A 23,949-nucleotide genomic window follows, 5' to 3' on the forward strand; every position below is an offset into this window, starting at 1 on the left:
CAATTTACATTGACACCAAGCCCTTTCAAACCCACCAACCTGTACGTCTTTGGAGTGTGGGAGGAAACTGAAGATCTGGGAGAAATCCCATACAGGTCACATGAAGAACGCACAAACTCTGTACGGTCAAGCACCCATAATCGGGATCGAACCCGGATCTCTGGTGCTGTAAGGCAGCAACTCTACCACAGCGCCCATGAAGTTGATGGAGGAATATTCTTCACAAATCATGTTGGTTTCACAATCTTTTATAAGGGGTTGATGTGTCCATTACAGCCCTCTGCTTAGTCTTTCTACAGCCTACCTGATGCCTCATTTGTGATGTCACAGACACCGTGATACATGTTTCAGCCTTGTGGTGATCATCATTCTGTGATGTTTGCCTCCTTTCGATGATCCATGATGTCACACTCAGGTTCACACCAGTGCGATGGTCTAATCTTGGGCGGGGAGCTGAGAAGCCTCTCGAGGAAAGATTGAAATACCGTGAGCTCATGATGGTTTAAATATTGAGACATTATTGATTGATTGTAATGCAGGTTGGGCTGCCGGGAATCTGATATTACTTTGGAGCACTGGAATAGATTTCCCCAGAGACTTCGCAAGTATTTAACGTTTAAAAGAAGAGAGGCGATACATAACTCTGGCTTCTCGATGAAGCAGTGTGAGTCTTCTGCAGCGTGCCACTTCTTAATTGGCAATGAATTTTAAGCGGAAGAATCCAAGTGGGGTGAAGGAAGAATGGCCTGAGCAGAAGAGAGCCTTGAGTGTAAGCTCAGTGGACAGCAAATTCGGACGGGCCGAGGAACCCGATGACCCAACTTATATAAAGGGGGAGGGGAAGAGCAAGCTTCAAATAGATGTAATCGAGCCGGACCGCACTGGATTTAGCAAAGAGTCATTTGAACAACTGCATGAAGGGGAGAGCATCTTTCCAAACTCAAAAATCAAGTCATCATCAAGTATCAGCAAAGAGGCGAAAAGGGAGGGAAACCAGCAATCAAGAATAAAGAACAAACCGCTACGGAAGGACAGTGCAATTGACTATGTTTGCTGGAAATCCACAGAGGAGGATGACGAAGAAATTTGTTAGTAAGTAATAATTCTTATAGACCAGATATATCAGCATTGTTTAAAGCTGGTCCTATTTTGATTGAAGAAGAAGGATGGAAACAGGGTCTTCGGCAAACCGAGTCTATACCGATCATTCATCACCCACACGCTCACAATATTGTTATATAATCCCACTTGCCCATCCACTTCCCTACACACTAGAGCAATTTACAGGTTACAATTTAAGAATTTCTTATAGAAACTTACAAAATTCTTAAGGGGTTGGACAGGCTAGATGCAGGAAGATTGCTCCCGATGTTGGGGAAGTCCAGGACAAGGGGGTCACAGCTTAAGGATAAGGGGGAAGTCCTTTAAAACCGAGATGAGAAGAACTTTTTTCACACAGAGAGTGGTGAATCTCTGGAACTCTCTGCCGCATAGGGTAGTCGAGGCCAGTTCATTGGCTATATTTAAGAGGGAGTTAGATGTGGCCCTTGTGGCTAAGGGGATCAGAGGGTGTGGAGAGAAGGCAGGTACGGGATACTGTTGGATGATCAGCCATGATCATATTGAATGGCGGTGCAGGCTCGAAGGGCCGAATGGCCTACTCCTGCACCTAATTTCTATGTTTCTATGTTTCTATGTTACAGAGGCCAATTTATCTACAAATGCACACTTTTTTTTGGGGGGGGGGTGGGGTTTATGGGAGGAGAGGGGAGCACCCAGAGGAAATCTTCGCAGTCACGGGGAGAACATGCAAGCTCCACACAGACAGCACCCGAGGTCAGGATCAAACCTGCTTCTCTGATGCTGTGGGGCAGCAGCTCCACCTGCTGTATCCCCATTATTTATCATGAGGTATTTATTACACTATTGAGGTATTTATACACTAATCTGGCCATTGTTAAGGTAACTGGTTTTCATAGAATTCTTTGAAAATGAAGGATATCTCCCAAAGCAGCAAAAAAAAAAATCCTGGAATGTCAGCAACATAAACAAAAGAGTATTTATTGTGAATATGCTTTTTTTATGGGAAAACTGTCCAATTGGGGTGTTAAGGAATAGTCAGTTAGAGTCATGAAGGCATACAGCATGGAAACAGGCCCTTTGGCCCAACTTGCCCACACTGACTAACATGTCCCGTCTACACTAGCCCACCTGCCTGAATTTGGCCCTTTAAACCTATCCTATCCATGTATCTGTCTAAATGTTTCTTAAACCTTGCGATAGCACTTTCCTCTGACAGCTCGTTCCATACATCTACCACCTTTTGCATGATAAAGTTACCCTTTAGATTCCTATTAAATCTTTCTCCCTTCACCTTAAACCTATGTCCTCTGGTTCTCGATTCCCCCACTCTGGGCAAGGGACTCTGTGCGTCTACCTGCTCTATTCCTCTCATGATTTTATACACCCCTATAAGATCACCCCTCATCCTCCTGTGCTCTAAGGAATAGAGTCCTAGCCTGCTCAACCTCTCCCTATAGCTCAAGACCTTGAGTCCTGGCAACATCCTCATAAATCTCCTCTAAATCCTCTCCAGCTTTAATTGTGGATCTCCCTGTCGGTAGTAATGTACAAATTCATTGCCCAAACACGCTTTATGTGACAAGATTGTGCAACATTTTCACAAAGCAGAGTGGTTCATATTTTTCCGCCTGTAGGTATAAAATGGTTCCATAAACTCCAAAGCTTCAGCATTAAAATAGATGAAGAAATTGCACAATGAAGGGCGAGGTGAGGGACATGAGTAAACATTTTATTTGATGTAGGTGATCCATGTGAAGTTACAGTATTCCCATCTAATCCATATGACTCGTAGTAGACCAGTGCTGACTCAAAAATAAAATTGAATTGATGAATATAAAAACAAATTAAGTGTGTGTGTGTGTCCCCTCCCATGCTGACCAACATGTCCCTGTTACACTAGGCCCACCTGCCTGCGTTTGACCCATATCCCTCTAAACCCATTCTATCCATGTACCTGTCCAAATGTTTCTAAATGGTTGTGATAGTGCCTACCACAACAATCTCCACTGGCAGCTCGTTCCATATACTTTCTGCATCACCCTTTGGGTAAAAAAAAAAAGCTTCTTCTCAGATTCCTATCAAATCTCTCCTCCCTCACCGTAAACCAACGTTCCCTGGTTCTTCATTCCTCCACTCTGGGTAAAAGACACTGTGTATTTACGCTAACTATTCCTTTCAAGGTCTTGTATGCCTCTCTAAGATCATCCCGCATTCTCATGCACTCCAAGGAATACAATGCTACCCTGCTTAACTTCTCCCCATAGCTCAGGCCCTCGAGTCCTGGCAACATCCTCGTAAATCTTTTTTACACCGTTTCCAGCTTAACAACACCTTCCCTATAACAAACAGGGTGACCAAAACTGAACACAATACTCTAAACGTGGCCTCACCAAAGTCTTGTACAACTGTAACATGACCTCCCAACTTCTATACTCAATTACTTTACTGAAAGCAAAGAGCAGTACATGGTTTGTGAAAAGCTCCACTGACTAGGTGCCTGATTCAGAAGTATACTCCCAATTATAGCATTGTATAATTTTCCACCTCCTGCAGCTAATACTGTAAACTCCCTTCTGAGCTGCTTCATGGGTGAGATATCTTTCGCTCAGAACCTCGTCTGTGGGCAAAAGTTACGGGTGCCAAAGGTGATAGGGAAACCATGAAGTCTTTTTCATTCCTCATGGTAAAAACTTACATTAAAGATTGTTTCCTTGGCTAGAAAAGTGGACTTCACCGTGTATAAAATCATGGGAGGAATAAATTGGGTGGGCGTCTCTTGTCCAACGTAGGGGAATCGAGGACCAGAGGACATAGGTTTAAGGTGAGGGGGGAAATGTTTAATAAGAAGGTAGGCTATTTAGGACTGAGATGAGGAAAAACATTTTTACCCAGAGAGTTGGGAATCTGTGGAAGCCACAGAAGACAGTGGAGGCCATTCACTAGATGTTTTCAAGAGGGAGTTAGATACAGCTCTTAGGGCTAACGGAATCAAGGGATATGGGAGAAAGCTAGGTACACAAAAAAGCTGGAGAAACTCAGCGGGTGCAGCAGCATCTATGGAGCGATGGAAATAGGCAACGTTTCGGGCCGAAACCCTTCTTCAGGCTGATCGGGGGTGGGGGTGGGCGGGGACAAGAAAGGAAAAAGGAGGAGGAGCCCGAAGGCTGGGGGATGGGAGGAGACAGCAGGGGGACTGAGGAAGGGGAGGAGACAGCAAGGACTAACAAAATTGGGAGAATTCGATGTTCATGCCCCCAGGATGCAGACTCCCCAAACGGAATATGAGGTGCTGTTCCTCCAATTTCCGGTGCTGCTCGCTGTGGACATGGAGGAGACGCAGGACAGAGAGGTCGTAGACGGAGTGGGAGGGGGAGTTGAAGTGCTGAGCCACCGGGAGGTCAGCTTATCCGCTGGGAGAAAGCTAGAATGGGATACTGATTTTGGATGATCAGCTATGATCATATTGAATGGTGGCGCTGGCTCAAAAGCCTGGACGGTCATTCCTGCACCTATGCACCATTTTCTATGTTTCTATAGATGGATGTGTATGAGCAGGAGGAGGCCATTCGGCCCTTGCACCGCCATTCAATGTGATCATGGCTGATCATCCCCAATGAGTAACCCATTCCTGCCTTCTTCCCATATTCTCCGACTCTGCTATCTTTTAGAGCCCTATCTAGCTCTCTCTTGAAAGGCAGGATGGGCAGATGAGATCTGTTGAACAGATCCATGCATTCCAGTGCTGTGCTGTTCTATGTTGATAGAATGAATGTTCTGAATCAGTTTTTCTTTTCGTTTTTCAGCCCTAGTAGTTCATTGCCGGCCAGCAGTACAAATGTAAAAAATAAGAAGAAAACCACTAAAGAACCAATATATGATGAGCTGACTTGTCCATCCTGTTCGAAGACATATAACAACCCTGTATTGCTACCTTGCGATCACTGCATATGTGAATCATGCATTCCAAAGCAGAAAGATGTAACCAGAATAGGCTCCAAGAAGCACGCTGTGATTACGTGCCCGACCTGCCAAGAGAAAAATTATTTTACCAGCTCTGAAAAAGTCAAATTCCCGAATAACTTTCTGCTCGACGATGTGATAAATAAGATTGAAATGCGGAAAAAGAAAGGTTTGAAGAAGTCGTTGAGCAAATATCAACCTAGTTGTCAACTCTGCGAAAAGAAAAATAAGCAGGCTGCAGTCAAGTGTGAAAACTGCGATCTAAATTTCTGCAAAGACTGCCTCAAACAGCACGACAAAACCTACACCAACCACAGCTTTGTTCTGCCTTCAACCGGAGAGGATAAAAATAACTGCTTTTACCATCCTGACACACTCCTGACATTGTTTTGTCTGGTTGACAAGATTCCCATATGCGAGGAAGGCCTCAAAGACAAACATAAAGGCCATGCTACAGTTTCCATACAAACTGCTTTCAAGGACCAATCCATTCATCTATTACAGTCTATTGGAAAATACGGCAAAGGTAGGTACTAGTGCTACCTGTATCTGGGGGCGGGGGGGGGGGGAAGGCGTTTGTAGATCTTACCCCAAAGTGGAGAATTCAACATTCACACTGTTGTGTTGTAAGCTACCCAAGCAAAATATGAGGTGCGTTCCTCAAAGTTGCATGTGGCCACCTTCTGGCAATGGCGGGAGCCCAGGCCAGGAATGATCAGTGTGGGAATGGGAAGGGGAGTTAAAGTGGTTAGCAACTAATAGATCCAGGAGGCTTTAACACTGTGCCAAGGTGCCACCGTTCTTTGTTAGCACATGTGCACACGGTGATAAGACAAGCAGCGTAGGTGAATCGAGGACCAGAAGACATAGGTTTAAGGTGAATGGAAAATGATTTAATAGGAATCTGAGCGGTAACTTTTTAACACCAAGGGTGGTGGGTTTATGGAGCAAGCTGCCATAGGAGGTAGTTGAGCCTGGGACTATCCCAACGTTTAAGAAACAGTTAGACAGGTACATGGTTGATGTGGACAGAGTTGATGTGGACAAGCTTTTCCCTTTGAGAATAGGGAAGATTCAAACAAGAGGACATGACTTCAGAATTAAGGGACAGAAGTTTAGGGGTAACATGAGGGGGGACTTCTTTACTCAGAGAGTGGCAGCGGTGTGGAATGAGCTTCCAGTGGAAGTGGTGGAGGCAGGTTCATTGATATAATTTTAAAATAAATTGGATAGGCATATGGATGAGAAGGGAATGGAGGGTTATGGTATGAGTGCAGGCAGGTGGGACTAAGGGAAAAAAGTTGTTCGGCACGGACTTGTAGGGCCGAGATGGCCTGTTTCTGTGCTGTAATTGTTATATGGTTATATGGTTATATGGATAGGACAGGTTTGGAGGGATATGGACCAAGCACAGGCAGGTGGAACTAAGATAGCTGGACATGTTGGCCAGTGTGGGCAAGTTGGGCCGAAGGGCCTGTTTCCACTCTGTATCACTTTATAACTCTATGAGAAAGTGGTTAAAAAGTATAAGGGATCTGGGGATACGTGGAGATGGAGTGAGAAAACAAAATCTCACTGATATCCTGTTGTAATGAGCAGGAAAACGTCAAAGATAATTCAGGGTAAATTATCTCAAGCCCAAAACACCCTGGTCCTGCTGTGTTTAAGAAGGAACTGCAGATGCTGGAGAATCGAAGGTACACAAAAAAGCTGGAGAAACTCAGCGGGTGCAGCAGCATCTATGGAGCGAAGGAAATAGGCAACGTTTCGGGCCGAAACGTTGCCTATTTCCTTCGCTCCATAGATGCTGCTGCACCTCCTGATCCTGCTGTACCTGGACATCCCATTAATTTCTGGAACTGTATTTTAGTTGTAATACGAGATCATTGACTCATTGCCCGAAACAATGTGGTTACAGGCCCTTTGGCCCTTTAAGTCAATGCCGATCATCGATCACTCATTCGCCCTAACTCTATGCTATCCCACTTTTATCATCCACTCCCAACACACTAGGGACAACCTATAAAGGCAAATTAATCTATATTCCTGCACGTCCTTGGGATGTGAGAGGAAGCCCATTTGCTCACAGGGAGAACGGGCTAACTCTGCGCAAAACAGCGCCCAAGAGCCCAGGTCTCAGATGCGCTTGGAGCAGCAGCTCTACCAGCTGTTCCAGAGGGTATAAAAGGTTTACTAGAAAGGTCCTAGACATGAATGCCAAGAGTCATCTAGATCGACTGAAGATCGAGTGATTGCTCACAATGTAGAAGGGATAGGACAGAAGTGAGTGGGTTAATTGTAGCAAACTCAATGAGCAGCAATTTATGAAGGACCTTTAGAAAGTCCTTCTCCCTGGAATGTTCTGGAATGTTCATTGGCATACTTTCAGAGCAAAAATATAGAAATATGGCAATGAATAAAAATTCATCATCTATAATTTCATCATCTATAATCATCTACCTTAGTGATGTTCAGACACTGTTTTCACAACATGTTATGGCTGGATACACACATTCCCAATTCTGCTTGTTTACCTACTTACAGCAGCATTATCAAGGAAGAGTTGCACCCTGGCCACTCTCTCTTCTCCCCTCTCCTATCAGCCAAAAGGTATGAGAAGTGTGAAAACATGCACCTCCAGACACCTTCAGGGACAGTTTCTTCCCAGCTGATATCAGGCAACTGAATCATCCTTATGCCTACCACAACCAGGGAACAATGCTGAATCTCTGGAACTACTATCTGAGGCCACCTCTTTGATGATGTGGCCCTTGTGGCTATCAGGGGGTATTGATTGGATGATTGCGGACTTTACCTTGCACTAAACGAATGGCCTACTCCTGCACCTAATTTCTATGTTTCTTGTTTCATGTCACGCAATTAAAATTGAATCTATTGGTGCTGAACTACTATCTCCCTCTTTCCTGACCCTGGACTATCCTTATTGGACTTTGCACTTTACCTTGAACTAAACGTTCTTCTCTTGTCATGTCACGCCAGCAGGATTATTGGTGCTCCACTCCCTTTCCTGCTGGACATATACAGGAAGAGATGTATCAGCAGAGCCATCTCCATCATCAAAGACCCCTACCACCCATCGCATCACATATTCTCCATCCTGCCATCTGGGAAGAGGTACAGGAGCATTAGCTGCAAAACCAGCAGGATGCTCCTCAGCTTCTTCCCGCAGGCTATAAGACTGATAAACCGACTTTGCCCCCTGCCAAAGTATCGCGCACCAACCACCAACCTGGACACACTGCAGCAGAGCCACTATCGTGCCGCTGCCGATCGGAACGCCTGTTGATGTTTAGTAGAGTGTTAAATTTGTTCATGATATATGTATTTTTATTTCTATTTATTTTTTAATGCACACTGAATGGACACTGGTTGAGCAACGTTTTTTTTGTTTCCTCTGGGTATGTGAGTACTCAGGAAATGACAATAAAGATATACAATGTCTCCGTGCACAGTAAACGGCTCGATTGTGATCAGGCACTGTCTTTCTGCCGACTGGTTAGCATGCAACAAAAGCTTTTCACTGTAACTCGGCATACATGACAATAAATAAACTGTAACTGTAAATTCATGTCTTCCAGTTAAAGATGAGAGTGAGAATGACCTGCTGAGACTGAGTATTTTTAAATCCCAGCTGAAAGAGAATAAAGACAAGTTTCATAAGCAGGTGAGCTCTGAGTTTGAATCGTTGCACAACCAACTGAGGGTGAAGGAAAAAGAGGTGAAAGCAATACACGACAGCGAGTTGAATATGAAGTTGACCAACATCAACAACTTTATGGACGACACAGCTAAGCACATCGCAGGGGCAGAAGGTTTAGTTCAATACGCCAAGCAAGCAGCGAGGGAAACTGACGAGCTTGTGCTCCTGCAAACCGTCAACCACCTGACTCAGAAGCTGAAGGAAAAAACAAAAGGCATTCACTTGTCCGATAAAGAACTCATGACAACTCCTGTGGACGTCAATGCTTTTGACTTTGGGCACATGTCGCAGCAAATCAACGACGTTTTCCAACCTATTACAGACAAATATGAATTGGTGAAAGGCACCAAGGTCTCGACTATCCTGAAGAAGAAAGCATCCGACCCTGTGGCAGTGCAACCAGAGAGGGTGGAGTCAAAAACGGCAGATGCAGAACCAGGGATAAAGACCCCTGAAGTCGAGACCCCTGAAGTCAGGACCCCTCGAGCTGAGACACCTGAAGTCGAGACCCCTGAAGCTAAGAGTCCTGAAGTCAGGACCCCTGAATTAAAGAGTCCCAAGAGTCCTGTAGCCAAGAGTCCTGAAGCAAAGACCCCTGAAGCAAAGACCCCTGAAGCCAAGAGTCCTGAAGTCAGGACCCCTGAAGTCAAGAGTCCTAAAGCCAAGACCCCTAAAGCCAAGAGTCCTGAAACCAAGAGTGAAGTCAGGATCCCTGAAGCCATGGAATCAGAAGAAAGCATAGCCTCGTCAGTAATTTCTCAGGAACACATTTTTGAGACTCATCTGGAGCGTGATGAAAGCATTGAGGGCTTTCGCAATATATCTCGTTTAGGAGTGGATAATCAGAAAAAAACCAGCGAACTGCATACAAAAATGGATACTCCTGTGCCACCAACTATCTACCACCACATCGTGTCTGGAACGTCAGCCAAGGTATGTTGAAAAAGCTTCTTTTTTTTAGAATGTTGTGAATTTAAGGAACCATTTCCTCCATTACTTCTTAGCTCCAGGCACTAGGTTTTGATCGAAGATAGACGCAAAATGCTGGAGTAACTCAGCGAGACAGGCAGTATCTCGTGAGTGAAGGAATGGGTGGTGTTTCAGGCGGAGATCCTTACGTCACCCATCCCCTTCTCTCCAGAGATGCTGCCTGTCCCGCTGAGTTACTCCAGCATTTTGTGTCTAGCTTTGGTGTAAACCAGCACCTGCAGTTCCTTCCCACATACACACTTGGTTTTGACCTTGTTTCCGTTGCATGTTTTCTCTCTCGATGATCTCGTAGTCTTCCAATGGGTGCTCCAATTTCCTCCTGTATTGTAAAGGCGTGTTAGCAGTTTAAAGTTAACAGCAATAAGAAATAAGGGGGAGTTAATGGGCCCGTCTGAGGCACAGTCAAGTTGCAGGATGTGGGATCACTGAATCCTCAATGATTTGCTGATTTCAGTAGTAAATTGTAACGTTTTTTATTCAAGCACAATGGTCATGCAATATCAGAGCAAACAATAAAACCTCTGCAGACCTTAACTAAAAACTGAACATGTCATAACTGACAAAACAAAGGAACTATGGAATTGTAACTCAAGGGTGGCATGGTGGCATAGGGGTAGAGTTGCTGCCTGGCAGTGCCAAAGACCCCGGTTCGATCCTGACTACGGGTGCTGTCTGCACAGAGCGTGTACATTCTCCCCCTGACCGCGTGGGTTTTCCCCGGGTGCTCTGGTTTCCTCCCACACTCCAAAGGCGTACAGGTTTGTAGGTTAATTGGCTTAGGTAAAAATGGCAAATTAGTACTAGTGTGTAGGACAGTGTTAGTGTGTCACTGATCGGCATGGACTCAGTGGGCTGAAGGGCCTGTTTCTGCGCTGTAGCCCTAAACTAAACTAAGACTGAAGACTGACCTGCTGAGTTCCTCCATCACGTTGTGTTTTGCTCAAGATTCCAGCATTTGCAGTCTCGTGTGTTTCTGTGGTAATCTACAATTGACACCAAAACATCACTTTGAAAATCTACTCTCTAATTATTGTGTCTTTTTTTAAAAATCCGTTCTGATGAATGATAGCCCTTGAATCTATTGAACAGTAGTTAGTGGTAAAGCAGCCACATGGTTAATTAAAAGTCATTATTAATTAAACATCCAACGATTCCCTGATCCCACTTAATGTCCCTTTAGAATCCTTGATCCACTAAACACAGAACAACTATGTTGTTGCTTGATTAACAGATTGATTGCATTGATCAGTGAATGAGGGAACAGGTTAAAAGCTTCAACATATTTTAATTTGCTGCAGAAGCCTTAATGGCTGCAAATAAAACATGAATGCATCAGTTCAAAACAATAATTCAGACATTGGCTATTGGTCTAAGTAGTAACTTACTTAAATATTCTATAGTGAGAGTCACATTTCCATACTGAATGTGATTCATGCCAATTTAGTTCTATGGTAACCATTTCTCAGCAATAATGTGGACAAGCTTTTCCCTTTGCGAATAGGGAAGATTCAAACAAGAGGACATGACTTCAGAATTAAGGGACAGAAGTTTAGGGGTAACATGAGGGGGAACTTCTTTACTCAGAGAGTGGCAGCGGTGTGGAATGAGCTTCCAGTGGAAGTGGTGGAGGCAGGTTTGTTGGTATCATTTAAAAATAAATTGGATAGGCATATGGATGAGAAGAGAATGGAGGGTTATGGTATGAGTGCAGGCAGGTGGGACTAAGGGAAAAAAGTTGTTCGGCACGGACTTGTAGGGCCGAGATGGCCTGTTTCCGTGCTGTAATTGATGTATGGTTAAATATGGTTAAATATGGTTTTAATTGCAAACAAGACAATGAGGCCAACTCAGATGACCAAGTAAGTAAACATTGGTTCTGCTGGATTGGCAACATTGCATTTTTGACACTGCATTTCTCACACCAAATGAATTAACTCAGAAGAGTATAGTTTTTTTAAAACAAAGAGAGATTAGGTGCATTTGATGAAATATGGGGTACATTGCACAAATGAGCAGTAATTATCCCCTTGGCGTGTATGGCATTGTTGTTCTGTTTTCTGGCCTTTTCCCTTTAAGTGTTATTTCATTTCATCAAGTGTGTGGGGAAAAAAAAGTTCCAATTCTCAAGTGCAGGGAAGAAAAAAGGTGCTGGACAATTAACGACCGTGTGGTCTGTTGTGCAAACCATTAATGTTTTTATTCACTTTGTTTATAATAATAATAATAATAATAATAATTTTATTTATAGAGCACTTTAAAAACAAACATAGTTGCAACAAAGTGCTGTACATCACTAATCATTGACAAAAAAGTTAATACACACCAAAAATACCAATCAAAAGAAATAGTAGGAAAAGACAAGTAAAATAAAGAAACATCAAAAACACCAAAAACAGAAGCAAAGTCTCAGGCATGTTCAAAAGCCAGGGAGTACAAATGTGTTTTAACACTGGATTTGAAGTTAAAAGTAACACCTGTTCTATGTTGTACATAGGGATTTTATTTAAGATGATCATGGAAAGTTTTTAAGCTATGAAATGCTGACATTAAAGTTGAGTGAATGACAAAGGAATTTTTTTAATGTTTGAGGATAGTAAAATATCTGGAACTGGCAGCCAATCTGTCCAGTGCAATTATGTGACTAAGAAAATGTCCCCGCGTGGTCTATGGTGATTTTCTTTGAATGTGAAATGAAATTATTTTTGGATGGATATAGATGTGAAACACATTGTGTTGGTGGTAGGAAGTCCAACAACATAATTTGTATTCTTGGTTTCTTGGCCCTCCAAAATATTCCAAATGGAATTTAAACTGGAGGTGGTGGAGGGAGGACTTAAGCCAGAAAGGGTTATTGGGAAGAAAGAGCTACTTTAAATTTAGTTGCATCTGGTTGGTTAACTATAGTTGGGTGGAGATTATTCCATGCTTTAATTGTGTGTGCGGGGGAAGAACGAATTGCTGTACACATCTGTAGCTGGGATCACAAATTGGATCGAATGCCCTCGTCTGCTCCTAATTGGTTTGGGTTTGGTGTAGGTCTTGTAATCTATGTCGAGCTGACCATTTAACATTTTGTAAAAACAGGTCAAACGGTGAGCTTCACGTCTGTCTTGGAGAGGGTTCCACCCCAGAGAATTCAGAAGTTTGGTGACACTCGCTTCTCTCTCATAGGTGTTAGTAACAAATCAAGCTGCCTGTCTTTGCACACGTTTCTATTTATACTTTCTGGTGACAAGTGACAAGTGACCAGCCTTTGTTGGTATTTGTGTTCTGAAGCGGATTGAATCAAATGTTAGGCTATCCTTTTTTTGAAATTTACTCTGTATATACATTTTCAGGACAGGATGGTTGATAGTTATCTTGTGTGTTGAGAACTTAACCTGACCATTTATTATATGAAAGGTTTTTTTTTCCCTACAATTTGCATTGGAATTTAATTGTCTGGAACTAATAATGAGCCATGGTTGGCCACCATTTTTAAATCGTAAAATGTCAACCCAGGTTTCTCTAGTTTCTTCCCCCAAGATCTTGGATTTTCAAGTTGACTTTGCAGAAAAGTCCAATACACTCTGGTTAGGAAATCAGACAACCAGTACAAATCAAGTTAAGGTATTATTCATAAGGTCTCAGGATTAAGACATCCTGTACCAACTGTCCCAGTAGGACAATGAAACCTACCTGCTCCAATATGTAAACATAGTCAAATCCTTTTGTATATATGTGAACACACACACACATGCACACACAGTCAATGTGCTCTAATAGTGTTAATAATAGTCTATTATATTCACCATTCAATCATGGCTCATCTATATTTCCCTCTCAATCCCATTCTCCTGCCTTCTCCCCATTGCCTCTGACACCCATACTAATCAAGATTCCATCTATCTCTGCCTGAAAAATATCCGTTGACTTGGCCTCCAATGTCTTCTGTGGTAATGGATTCCACAATTTTTCCACCCTCTGACTACAGAAATTCGACCTCATCTCCTTCCTAAAGGAATGTCCTTTAATTGTGAGGCTATGACCTCTGATCCTAGACTCTGCCACTGCTGGAAACATCCACTCTCCAAGCCTTTCACTATGCAGGCTAATGCCAGCAGCATTATTTTTGGCTGCTTTGACTAACTATAGATGCGATCTTTCATCAGAACCTGGAATGCAAGGTTAAAAAAAAAGTCAATAGATCATTCAAAATGATACATTTCCCTTTTATGTTTGGCTGTAGAGACTATTTTTGTGTTCTGAAAGCCCCAAATACAATGAAGAAATGGTGAAGTGAATTAGTTTTTCTTTTTGGCTATTCAGAACCTCTTTGGAGGTTGTAGTGTTTAATCGCCTGATGGTGGTAGGGAAGGTTCCTATAGCATCTTCCTGATGGTAGGGGCACAATGAGAGCATGGCCAGAGTGGTGTGTGTGACTGATGATGCTGGCCACCTTATTGAGGCAGCAACTCCTGAAGATCCCTTCAATGGTGGGGAGGCCAGTGCCCGTGATGGACTGGGCAGTGTTCACCACTGTGCAGTCCTTGAAGATTGTTGCCGAGGCCTTAGAAACATAGGGGAAAAAGTCCAGGGATAGAAGGGCCCTTCAGCCAGCAATTATCAGTATCCTGATAAGGGGGCCACAAACATCTCCTCTTAAATATAGCCAATGAACTGTGGACTACATTCTGTGGCAGAGAGTTCCACAGATTCACCATTCTCTGTGTAAAAAATGATTTTCTCATCTCGGTCCTAAAAGACTTTCCCCTTATCCTTAAACTGTAACCCCTTGTTCTGGACTTCCCCAACATCGGGAACAATCTTCCTGCATCTAGCTTGTTGAACCCCTTAAGAATTTTGTAAGTTTCTATAAGATCCCCCCTCAATCTTCTAAATTCTAGCGAGTACAAACCAAGTCTATCCAGTCTTTCTTCATATGAAAGTCCTGACATCCCAGGAAGGCAGTCTGGTGAACCTTCTCTGTACTCCCTTCTATGGCAAGAATGTCTTTCCTCAGATTAGGAGACCAAAACTGTACGCAATACTCCAGGTTGGTCTCACCAAGACCCTGTACAACTGCAGTAGAACCTCCCTGCTCCTATACTCAAATCCTTTTGCTATGAATGCCTTGATGCGATAAGTCAATGTGCTCTCTGTTGATCCTGTTTTATTTTAAAAAACATTCAATTTCTCTTCCACCTTAAAACTTCACCTGAGGTCTGCAATTTTTTATGGTTATTTTCAGTGTTTATTGCGAATAGCAATTTCAACACTCAGATGGATGTCACTAATAACAAAGCTCAGAGCAACACAAAAGCCAAAAAGTGGGTGATAAATGCATATCCTGTGTTCAACTTTTGAATACTATAAATATTTAATACCCATGCTTGATTTAAGGTCTTATTAAAATCCAGATGGAATATTTAGTGTAGAGATACAGCATCAAAACAGGCCCTTCAGCCCGCCGAATCCATGCCAACCATTCATCGCCCTTTCACCCTAATTCTATGTTTTCCCACTTTTATAACCATCCCCTACAGACGAGGGGCAATTTACAGAGGGACAATTAACCTAAAACTCGCTTGTCTTCAGGAATGAGAGAAAACCGGTGCACCCAGAGGAAACCCATCCATTACAGGGTGAATGTGCAAACTCCGCGGAGGTCTGGACTGAACTTGTGTCTCTGGTGCTGTGAGGCAGAAGCTTCATGCATTCTAGGGGCAGAATTAGGCGATTCAGCCCATCAAGTCTACTCTATCTGTTAATCATGGTTGATCGATCTTTCCCTTGCAACCCCATTCTCCTGCCTATCTCCCATAACTCCTGACACCCGTACTATTCAAGAATTTGTCAATCTCAGCCTTAAAAATACCCATTGACTTGGCCTCCACACCCATCTGCGGCAATGAATTCCACAGATTCACCACCCTCTGACTAAAGAAATTCCTCCTCATCGCCTTTCTAAAGGTACATCCTTTATTTCTGAGGCTTTTAACCTCGAGCCCTAGACTCGCCCAGGCCTTTCACTCTATCCAGGCCTTTCACTATTCAGTAAATTTCAATGGGGTCCCCCCCCTAAACTGTACCACTGTGCTGCCCTGATTGAGGATGTATTGATTATTTAATGATAATTTAATTTTAACTCTTTAAGCATAGTTTAATTTACATTGTGCAATTGCATTCTAAAATGAGTGATGCAATAAGACTGTTCTAACAGCAAGCCCAAGATACATGTAAAAGGAGATGAAATAGTGAATCTTAATTCTTCCAGATTTTTTGGATGGTCCCAGAATATGACACAGTGGATTCATTTGATGTCCACTTTCAAGAGGTCGGTCACAATAATGGACTAATGACCCCACAGAAAGCTGGCGTAGTGATTTCAGCAGTAAATGCTTCTTCTTTCGAAACTACGTTGAAGGACAATTCTGAGGCCATCTTCAAGGTTCGTGCCGTTAATAGCTATGGAAAAAGTGAATGGAGCTATCCTTACAGAGTGAGTATTGGTCCAGATAAACTACCTCCTCCATTGTCTGAAAATCTTTTCTTAAGGAGTATTCTATCCTATACTTTAAAATATTTTTTTAATTTCAACATACTTAAGAAGGTAATTGGGAAGGGGCATGAGAGAGATCTGGCAGAAAGATTGAAGGAGAATCCATAGAGATTTCATCAGTACATTAAGGGTATCATGAGGCGGTAGGCGGCGCGACTCTCGTCAGCAGCGGCCTCTGCAGCCCGTCTGCGTTTTTATTATTTTTTGTCTATGTTTTTATGTAGTTTTTGTTATTTTTTGTTGGGGTGTGTGTGTGGGTGTGGGAGGGAGGGGGTAACTTTTAAATCTCTCCCTGCACGGGAGACCCGACCTTTTCTTTGTCGGGTCTCCGTTGTCGTTGGGGCTGCAACGAGGAGCGGCCTCCAACAGGAAGACCGGGGGGCTCTGGTGCCGACGACTCACCTCACCGTCGCGGAGCTGGCCGAGTCCGGAGCGGGTGGAGCGGTGGTGGAGCACTGCTGCGGCCCGACCTCCGGAGATTCGGAGGCTGCAACTGCGGGTCTGCGGACGGCGGCACCGGGAGCCCGCGGGTCCCTGGAGGGAGACCACTTTTCAGGGCTTCCGCAACGGCGACTTCTCCTGCCCGAGTTGAGGGGTTGAAGAGCTCCTGGAGCGGGGCCTTACATCACCGCCCCGCATGGCTTGGAATGGCCGCGGGACTCTGCGAGCGCACGCCGGGGGCTCTAACATCAAGAACCCAGTGTGCGACCTCGCATCACCCAGCGTGGCTTTAATGGCCGCGGGACAATCGCCATCGCCAGCCGGGGGCTTTGACTTTGACTCTGACATCGGGGGGGGGGGGGAGAGTGCAGTGGAGAGATAAGTTTTTTGGCCTTCCATCAGCGATGTGATGGATGTTTATGTAAATTACGTTGTGTCTTGGGTCTATTTGTTTGTAATGTATGGCTGCAGAAACGGCATTTCGTTTGGACCTCAAGGGGTCCAAGTGACAAATAAATTGAATCTTGAATCTTGAATGAGGGAGCATTGTGCTTCCCTACCCCTTCCCCCAGAAACCAAAGTAGTCATCTAGTGTTTGTATGGAGCCACTGTAGATGGGGCATCTTGGCTGGCATGGATTAGATGAGCCGAAGGGCCTGCTCGGGTACTATCTGACTTTATGATTCCAACTCCCTGCTCTTTGATCAGTGAATTAGTGCTCCTTGTCATCTCCATTCCACAAGTGAAAGGATCTAGGCAGCATTAAGATCCGAGAGATGACAACTGTCCTTGTGCTTGTCCTGTTGGGTTTCCCAGTTTAATCATAAGATCATAAGGGGTAGGAGTATAATTAGGCCATTTGGCCCATCTAGTCTACTTTGCCATTCAATCGTGGCTGTTCTATCTCCCTCCTAACTCCATTCTCCTGCCTTCTCCCTATAACCTCTGACACCCATTTTTGTTTGGACAGAGATCTTTAGACTGGGGTTGATCAATATGTCTAGGATCAATATGTCTATGGCCCCATGGTTGGATAATCCATTTCACTCCACAGTTTCCTGTTTGGAAAAAACCTACTGGAGGGTTGTAGATGAGTCATACAGTGCGGAAACGGGCCCTACGGCCCAACTTGCCCACACTGGCCAACATGTCCCAGCTACATTAGTCCCACCTTCCTGCTTTTGATCCATGTACCTCCAAATCTGTCCTGGCCATGTACCGGTCTAACTGTGTTTAAGCATTGCGATAGTCCCTGCCTCAACTACCTCCTCTGGCAGCTCGTTCCATACACCCACCACCCTTGTATGAAAAAGTTACCCCTCAAATTCCTATTAAATCTTTTCCCTTCACCTTAAAGCTATGTCCTTTGGTACTCTGTGCATCTACCCGATCTATTCCTCTCATGATTTTATCTATACACCTCTATAAGACCACCCTTCATCATCCTGTGCTCCAAGGAATACAGCCAATGCTGAAAAAATATCTCTGGTGACAGGTGAAAATAAACATAACCTCCATTTCAGTTCTTGGTGTCAAATATGGATGCCATTATAACTGTAGATATTGGAACTCCACCAATTCAGTCTCAAATTGTAATGGTGATATGGAGCCGTGCTTGGGGCAAGCATAGGCCATGTGGGTTGCATGCCGGTGAATTTATCTAGACTTCATAACGTCATAAATAATTGCAGTCGAATTAGGCCATTCGGCCCATCAAGTATACTCCGCCATTCAATCATAGCTGATCTATCTCTCTGCCCTAACATTCCCCTGCCTTCTCCCCATAACCTCTGACACCTGTAGTAATCAAGAATCTATCTATCTCTGCCTTTAAAATATCCAAGATGGCCTCCACAGCCTTCTGTGGCAAAGAATTCCACAGATTCACCACCCTCTGACGAAATAGATTTCTCCATCTCCTTACAAAAAGAATGTCCTTTAATTCTGAGGCTGTGACCTCGAGTCCTGAACTCTCCCACTGGTAGAAACATCCTCTGCAAATCAACTCGATACAAGCCTTTCACTACTCTGTATGTTTCAATGAGGCCCCCCTTCATTCTTCTGGACTCCAGTGAGTACAAGCCCAGTGGCAACAAATGCTCATCATAGGTTAACCTGCCCTCCCCAGAGTAAGCACATCCTTCCTCAGATGTGGCGCCCAAAATGTGTTCACAATATTCCAAATGCGGCCTTTTCCAACACCTTATAGAGCCTCAACATTACATCCCCAATGAATTTTGACTGAATCACAACTGAACGTTGAGATTGTTTCAAATTTTATTTTCATCATAATACTCAATTGACCCATTGGTGGGAGAGTGATCAAGATCTTCCTCAGAATTTCTTCCTTGCTTCCCCCTAGCCTTTAAAGTCTAGTAATATTCTGCATTCTTCCAATGGAAATAATTTCTTATCAGCTTTTGATAACACCATCACTTAGATCACCGCTTAATTTTCCATAACTGGTAAATGGTAGGGAATTGAAGAATTTAGGTGAACAGAGGGATCTGGGAATAACTGTGCACAGTTCCCTGAAGGTGGAATCTCATGTAGATAGGGTGGTAAAGAAAGCTTTTGGTGTGCTGGCCTTTATAAATCAGAGCATTGAGTATAGAATTTGGGATGTAATGTTAAAATTGTACAAGGCATTGGTGAGGCCAATTCTGGAGTATGGTGTACAATTTTGGTCGCCTAATTATAGGAAGGATGTCAACAAAATAGAGAGAGTACAGAGGGGATTTACTGGAATGTTGCCTGGGTTTCAGCAACTAAGTTACAGAGATAGGTTGAACAAGTTAGGGCTTTATTCTTTGGAGCGCAGAAGGTTAAGGGGGGGCTTGATAGAGGTTTTTTAAATGATGAGAGGGATAGACAGAGTTGACGTGGAAAAGCTTTTCCCACTGAGAGTAGAGAAGATTCAAACAAGGGGACATGACTTGAGAATTAAGGGACTGAAGTTTAGGGGTAACATGAGGGGGAACTTCTTTACTCAGAGAGTGGTGGCTGTGTTGAATGAGCTTCCAGTGAAGGTGGTGGAGGCAGGTTCGTTTTTATCATTTAAAAATAAATTGGATAGTTATATGGACGGGAAGGGAATGGAAGGTTATGGTCTGAGTGCAGGTATATGGGACTAGGGGAGATTATGTGTTCGAGATGGCCTGTTTCCGTGCTGTAAATTATTATATGGTTATATGGTTAACTGGAGGAAACAAAATCTAATTATGCACCAAATTATCATAATGTTACCCCATATATCATACCTATTTGGCTGATTCTCAAACACGGCTAAATTTATTCCACTGATTCAAGGGTTTCTTTGAAGGAAGTGGGATCCAGAAAACCTGTCATGCAGAGGATTAATTTCTCCATATTATAGATACATTTATTGCATATTATTTATTACAATAAATTAATTAATCTATTTATTTTAATTTATGTGTGTTATAACACACAATACAATCATATAATACAATTTCATGAATGTTATACCTGAATATACATATATGTGTGTGTATATACATTCATTTATATGCATTATAATATCATTTGATAATGAATGTATTCATTTATCGATTTATGTATTCACTTTATGTATTGTATGAATATGTGAAGTTAGATGTGGCCCTTGTGGCTAAAGGGATCAGGGGGTATGGAGAGAAGGCAGGGGTGGGATACTGAGTTGGATGATCAGCCATGATCATATTGAATGGTGGTGCAGGCTCCGTAAAGCCTAATACAAGGTTAATTCCCGGGAAGAACAAGATGAATATGTATATACATAGAAACATAGAAAATAGGTGCAGGAATGGCCTACTCCTGCACCTATTTTCTATGTTTCTATGTATATACATATTCATCTTGTTCTTCCTCCATTTTAATGGAATTGATAAACAACCCCAAAGCCACGTTTGTTGCTTCTGAGAAAATAATGAATATTATTTCCACAATTATGTCCAAATGTGGAAGTCAGAAATAATGAAACTAAATGGAGACATTTCCTGCATGTAGACCAAATGCACGTACACAAGCCAAAACATTAGATTGCTTTAGTATTTCTTGATTTCCTTTTCAGTCCAGCTTAATCAAAACTTGTTTGTATCCAGACAAAATTGGGATTGCAGCTGTGCATTTCATCAATGAGGAAATGTCACTGGGTTCTCTCTGTAATCACTCACCCTTGTAATCAAGATCTGATCTGTGAGCTGGGTGAATGAATTAACATCAATTTCCTGCACAATGTTCCCTATAGTTGCTCCAAGATGGACCTAGAAACAGAAATGAGTAGAAATAGGTGCAGGGATAGGCCATTCGGCCCTTTGAGCCAGCACCGCCATTCAATATGATCAGGGCTGATCATCTAAAATCAGTACCCCATTCCTGCTTTTTCCCCCATATCCATTGATTCCTTTAGGCCTAAGAGCTAAATCTAACTCTCTATTGAAAACACCCAGTGAATTGGCGTCCACTGCCTTCTGTGGCAGAGAATTCCACAGATTCACAACTCCCTGTTTGAAAAAGTTTTTCATCATCACTGTCCTATATGGCCTACCCCTTATTCCTAAACTGTGCCCCCTGGTTCTGGACTCCCCCAACATTGGGAATTTTTATCCTGCATCTAGCCTGTTCAATGCTTTAAGAATTTTATATGCCTCTATATTGCAGCACCTCCGTAAAGCCTAATACAAGGTTAATTCCCGGGATGGCGGGACTGTCATATGCTGAGAGAATGGAGCGGCTGGGTTTGTACACTCTGGAGTTTAGAAGGATGAGAGGGGATCTTATTGAAACATATAAGATTATTAAGGGTTTAGACACACTAGAGGCAGGAAATATGTTTGCGATGTTGGGGGAGTCCAGAACCAGGGGCCACAGTTTAAGAATAAGGAGTAAGCCATTTAGAACGGAGATGAGGAAACACTTTCTCTCACAGATAGTGGTGAGTCTGTGGAATTCTCTGCCTCAGAGGGCGGTGGAGGCAGGTTCTCTGGATGCTTTCAAGAGAGAGCTAGATAGGGCTCTTAAAGATAGTGGAGTCAGGGGATATGGGGAAAAAGGCAGGAACGGGGTACTGATTCCCGACCCAAAATGGTCCCGACCCAAAAGGTCACCTATCCATTTTCTACAGAGATGCTGCCTGACCCACTGAATTACTCCAGCATTTTGTGTCTATTTTTCTCACCAACATTGTTGTAATCAGAATAAAATGCAAGGGAGTTTCAGCAACAGTTCAGTTTTCACAAATGCCTTTTGAATTTCCTATGTAATTTCACACAGAGAGTGGTGAATCTCTGGAATTCTCTGCCACAGAAGGTATTTGAGGCCAGTTCACTGGCTATATTTAAGAGGGAGTTAGATGTGGCCCTTGTGGCTAAAGGGATCAGGGGGTATGGAGAGAAGGCAGGTACAAGATACTGAGTTGGATGATCAGCCATGATCATATTGAATGGCGGTGCAGGCTCGAAGGGCCGAATGGCCTACTCCTGCACCTATTTTCTATGTTTCTATTAGTCCACAATTCAACACAGCATTTATGGCAGCACGCTATTCCTAGAGAACATGCCCCAAAAAATCTAGCACTCTGGAATGGCACAGTGGGACATTCTTTGGCCCCTTCCATAGAGAGTTGCCACAAGCACATCACAAACCAGAATTAGAAGCAAGCAGATGCTGGTTTACAAGATAAGAGACAAAGTGCTGGAGTAACTCAGCGATTCAGGCAGCATCCCCAGAGAACATGGATAGGTTGAGATTTCTGGCCGGGACGCTATTCAGACTGAAGAGGGGTTCCGACTGGAAACGTCACCTTCCCCATGTTCTCCAGCGATGTTGTCTGACCGGTGCAGTTACTCCAGCACTTTGTGCCACAATTTAAGCCAACCCTGTATTTGCTTTTGCACCACCCTAGCTATGTCCGGTTTGGGTGCTTGTCATTCACAGGAAGTACTGGAACAGTGGTTGGGGAAGCAGGCAATAGACAATAGACAATAGGTGCAGGAGTAGGCCGTTCGGCCCTTCGAGACTGCACCGCCATTTAACATGATCATGGCTGGTCATCCAACTCAGTATCCTGTACCTGCCTTCTCTCCATACCCCCTGATCCCTTTAGCCACAAGGGCCTCATCCAACTCCCTCTTAAATATAGCCAGTGAACTGTGGCCTCAACTACCTTCTGTGGCAGAGAATTCCACAGATTCACCACTCTCTGTGTGAAATTATAGAAGAAATTCAGAAAGCATTTGTGAAAAATGAACTGTTGCTAAAACTCCCATGCATTTATTCTGATTACAACAAAGTTGGTGAGAAAATGCTGGAGTGACTCAGTGGGTCAGGCAGCATCTCTGGAGAAAATGGATAGGTGACGTTTTGGGTCGGGACCTTTCTTCAGACCGATTGTGGTAGGTGAATGGGTGGAAGCAAGAAAAGGTCAGGACAAATCATGCCGGCAACAGAGGACCTCAGATAGGGTGGTTCCCTGATGGGCCTGATGGGCCAGCATCTGCAGTTCCTTTTTTATTAAATATTGGTGACAAGTCTTGTAAATTGAAATTAGCATGTTACTTTGAAAATTTAAGCAATACAATTTGCCAACATTGATTTTCCTGAATTTAACAGGTTATTCTTAGAGAACGTTAAGTTGGAAGAGGAGAAATCTATAGTCAATTGCCCAGGAAGATCACCCGACTGCTCCAGGAACCATAAGCACTGGATTACTACTCAAACCACATGATAAATGGTGTTTGAAAATATTTTTAAGTGGTTTGAGTTATGAATTTACAATTTTCTTGAATAATCTTATCCACAAGGTGATTGCCGTTTTTGATACTTTAGGCTAATTATTGCCACGTGTATGGGTGAAAAGCTTTGTTTTGCATTCTATCCAAACAGATCAACTCTATCATACATCAATATAATCAAATTAAACTCGGGTGCAACAGATAGAGCAAAGGGGAAGATATGGAGTGCAGAATAGATGGAATGTAGCATTGAAACGCATTCGTTCCATAGACAAAGTCCTATGTCTGCAATGGGGGTAGAGGTGAATCAGAGGTGCATGCATTGGAAGATGACTTCTAACTAAGTTTGTTCATTTGTAGTTCTCAAATGTGGCATGATGATAGGATTCTGTGGCTCAACTCCTCCAGGTTCTTGAAAACATAAGCTCTGAATCTTGGTTCAGTAGAACAGGAGCTCTGAATCTTGGAACAGCCATCTT

At 43.3% G+C, this 23,949-nt stretch overlaps 1 protein-coding gene across 1 annotated transcript; it reads left to right on the forward strand.

Moving 5' to 3' along the window:
• Positions 1-410: 410 nt before the first annotated feature.
• Positions 411-23,602, forward strand: LOC129703731 (tripartite motif-containing protein 42-like). Its single transcript, XM_055646419.1, has 5 exons — positions 411-1,092; positions 4,887-5,569; positions 8,643-9,697; positions 16,011-16,235; positions 23,349-23,602. The coding sequence occupies exons 1-5, from the start codon at positions 701-703 to the stop codon at positions 23,367-23,369; spliced, it is 2,376 nt and encodes a 791-aa protein (XP_055502394.1). The 5' UTR covers positions 411-700; the 3' UTR covers positions 23,370-23,602.
• Positions 23,603-23,949: the final 347 nt, after the last annotated feature.

The sequence above is a fragment of the Leucoraja erinacea genome, chromosome 14 (assembly GCF_028641065.1).
Source record: "Leucoraja erinacea ecotype New England chromosome 14, Leri_hhj_1, whole genome shotgun sequence".
Classification (NCBI taxonomy): domain Eukaryota; kingdom Metazoa; phylum Chordata; class Chondrichthyes; order Rajiformes; family Rajidae; genus Leucoraja; species Leucoraja erinaceus.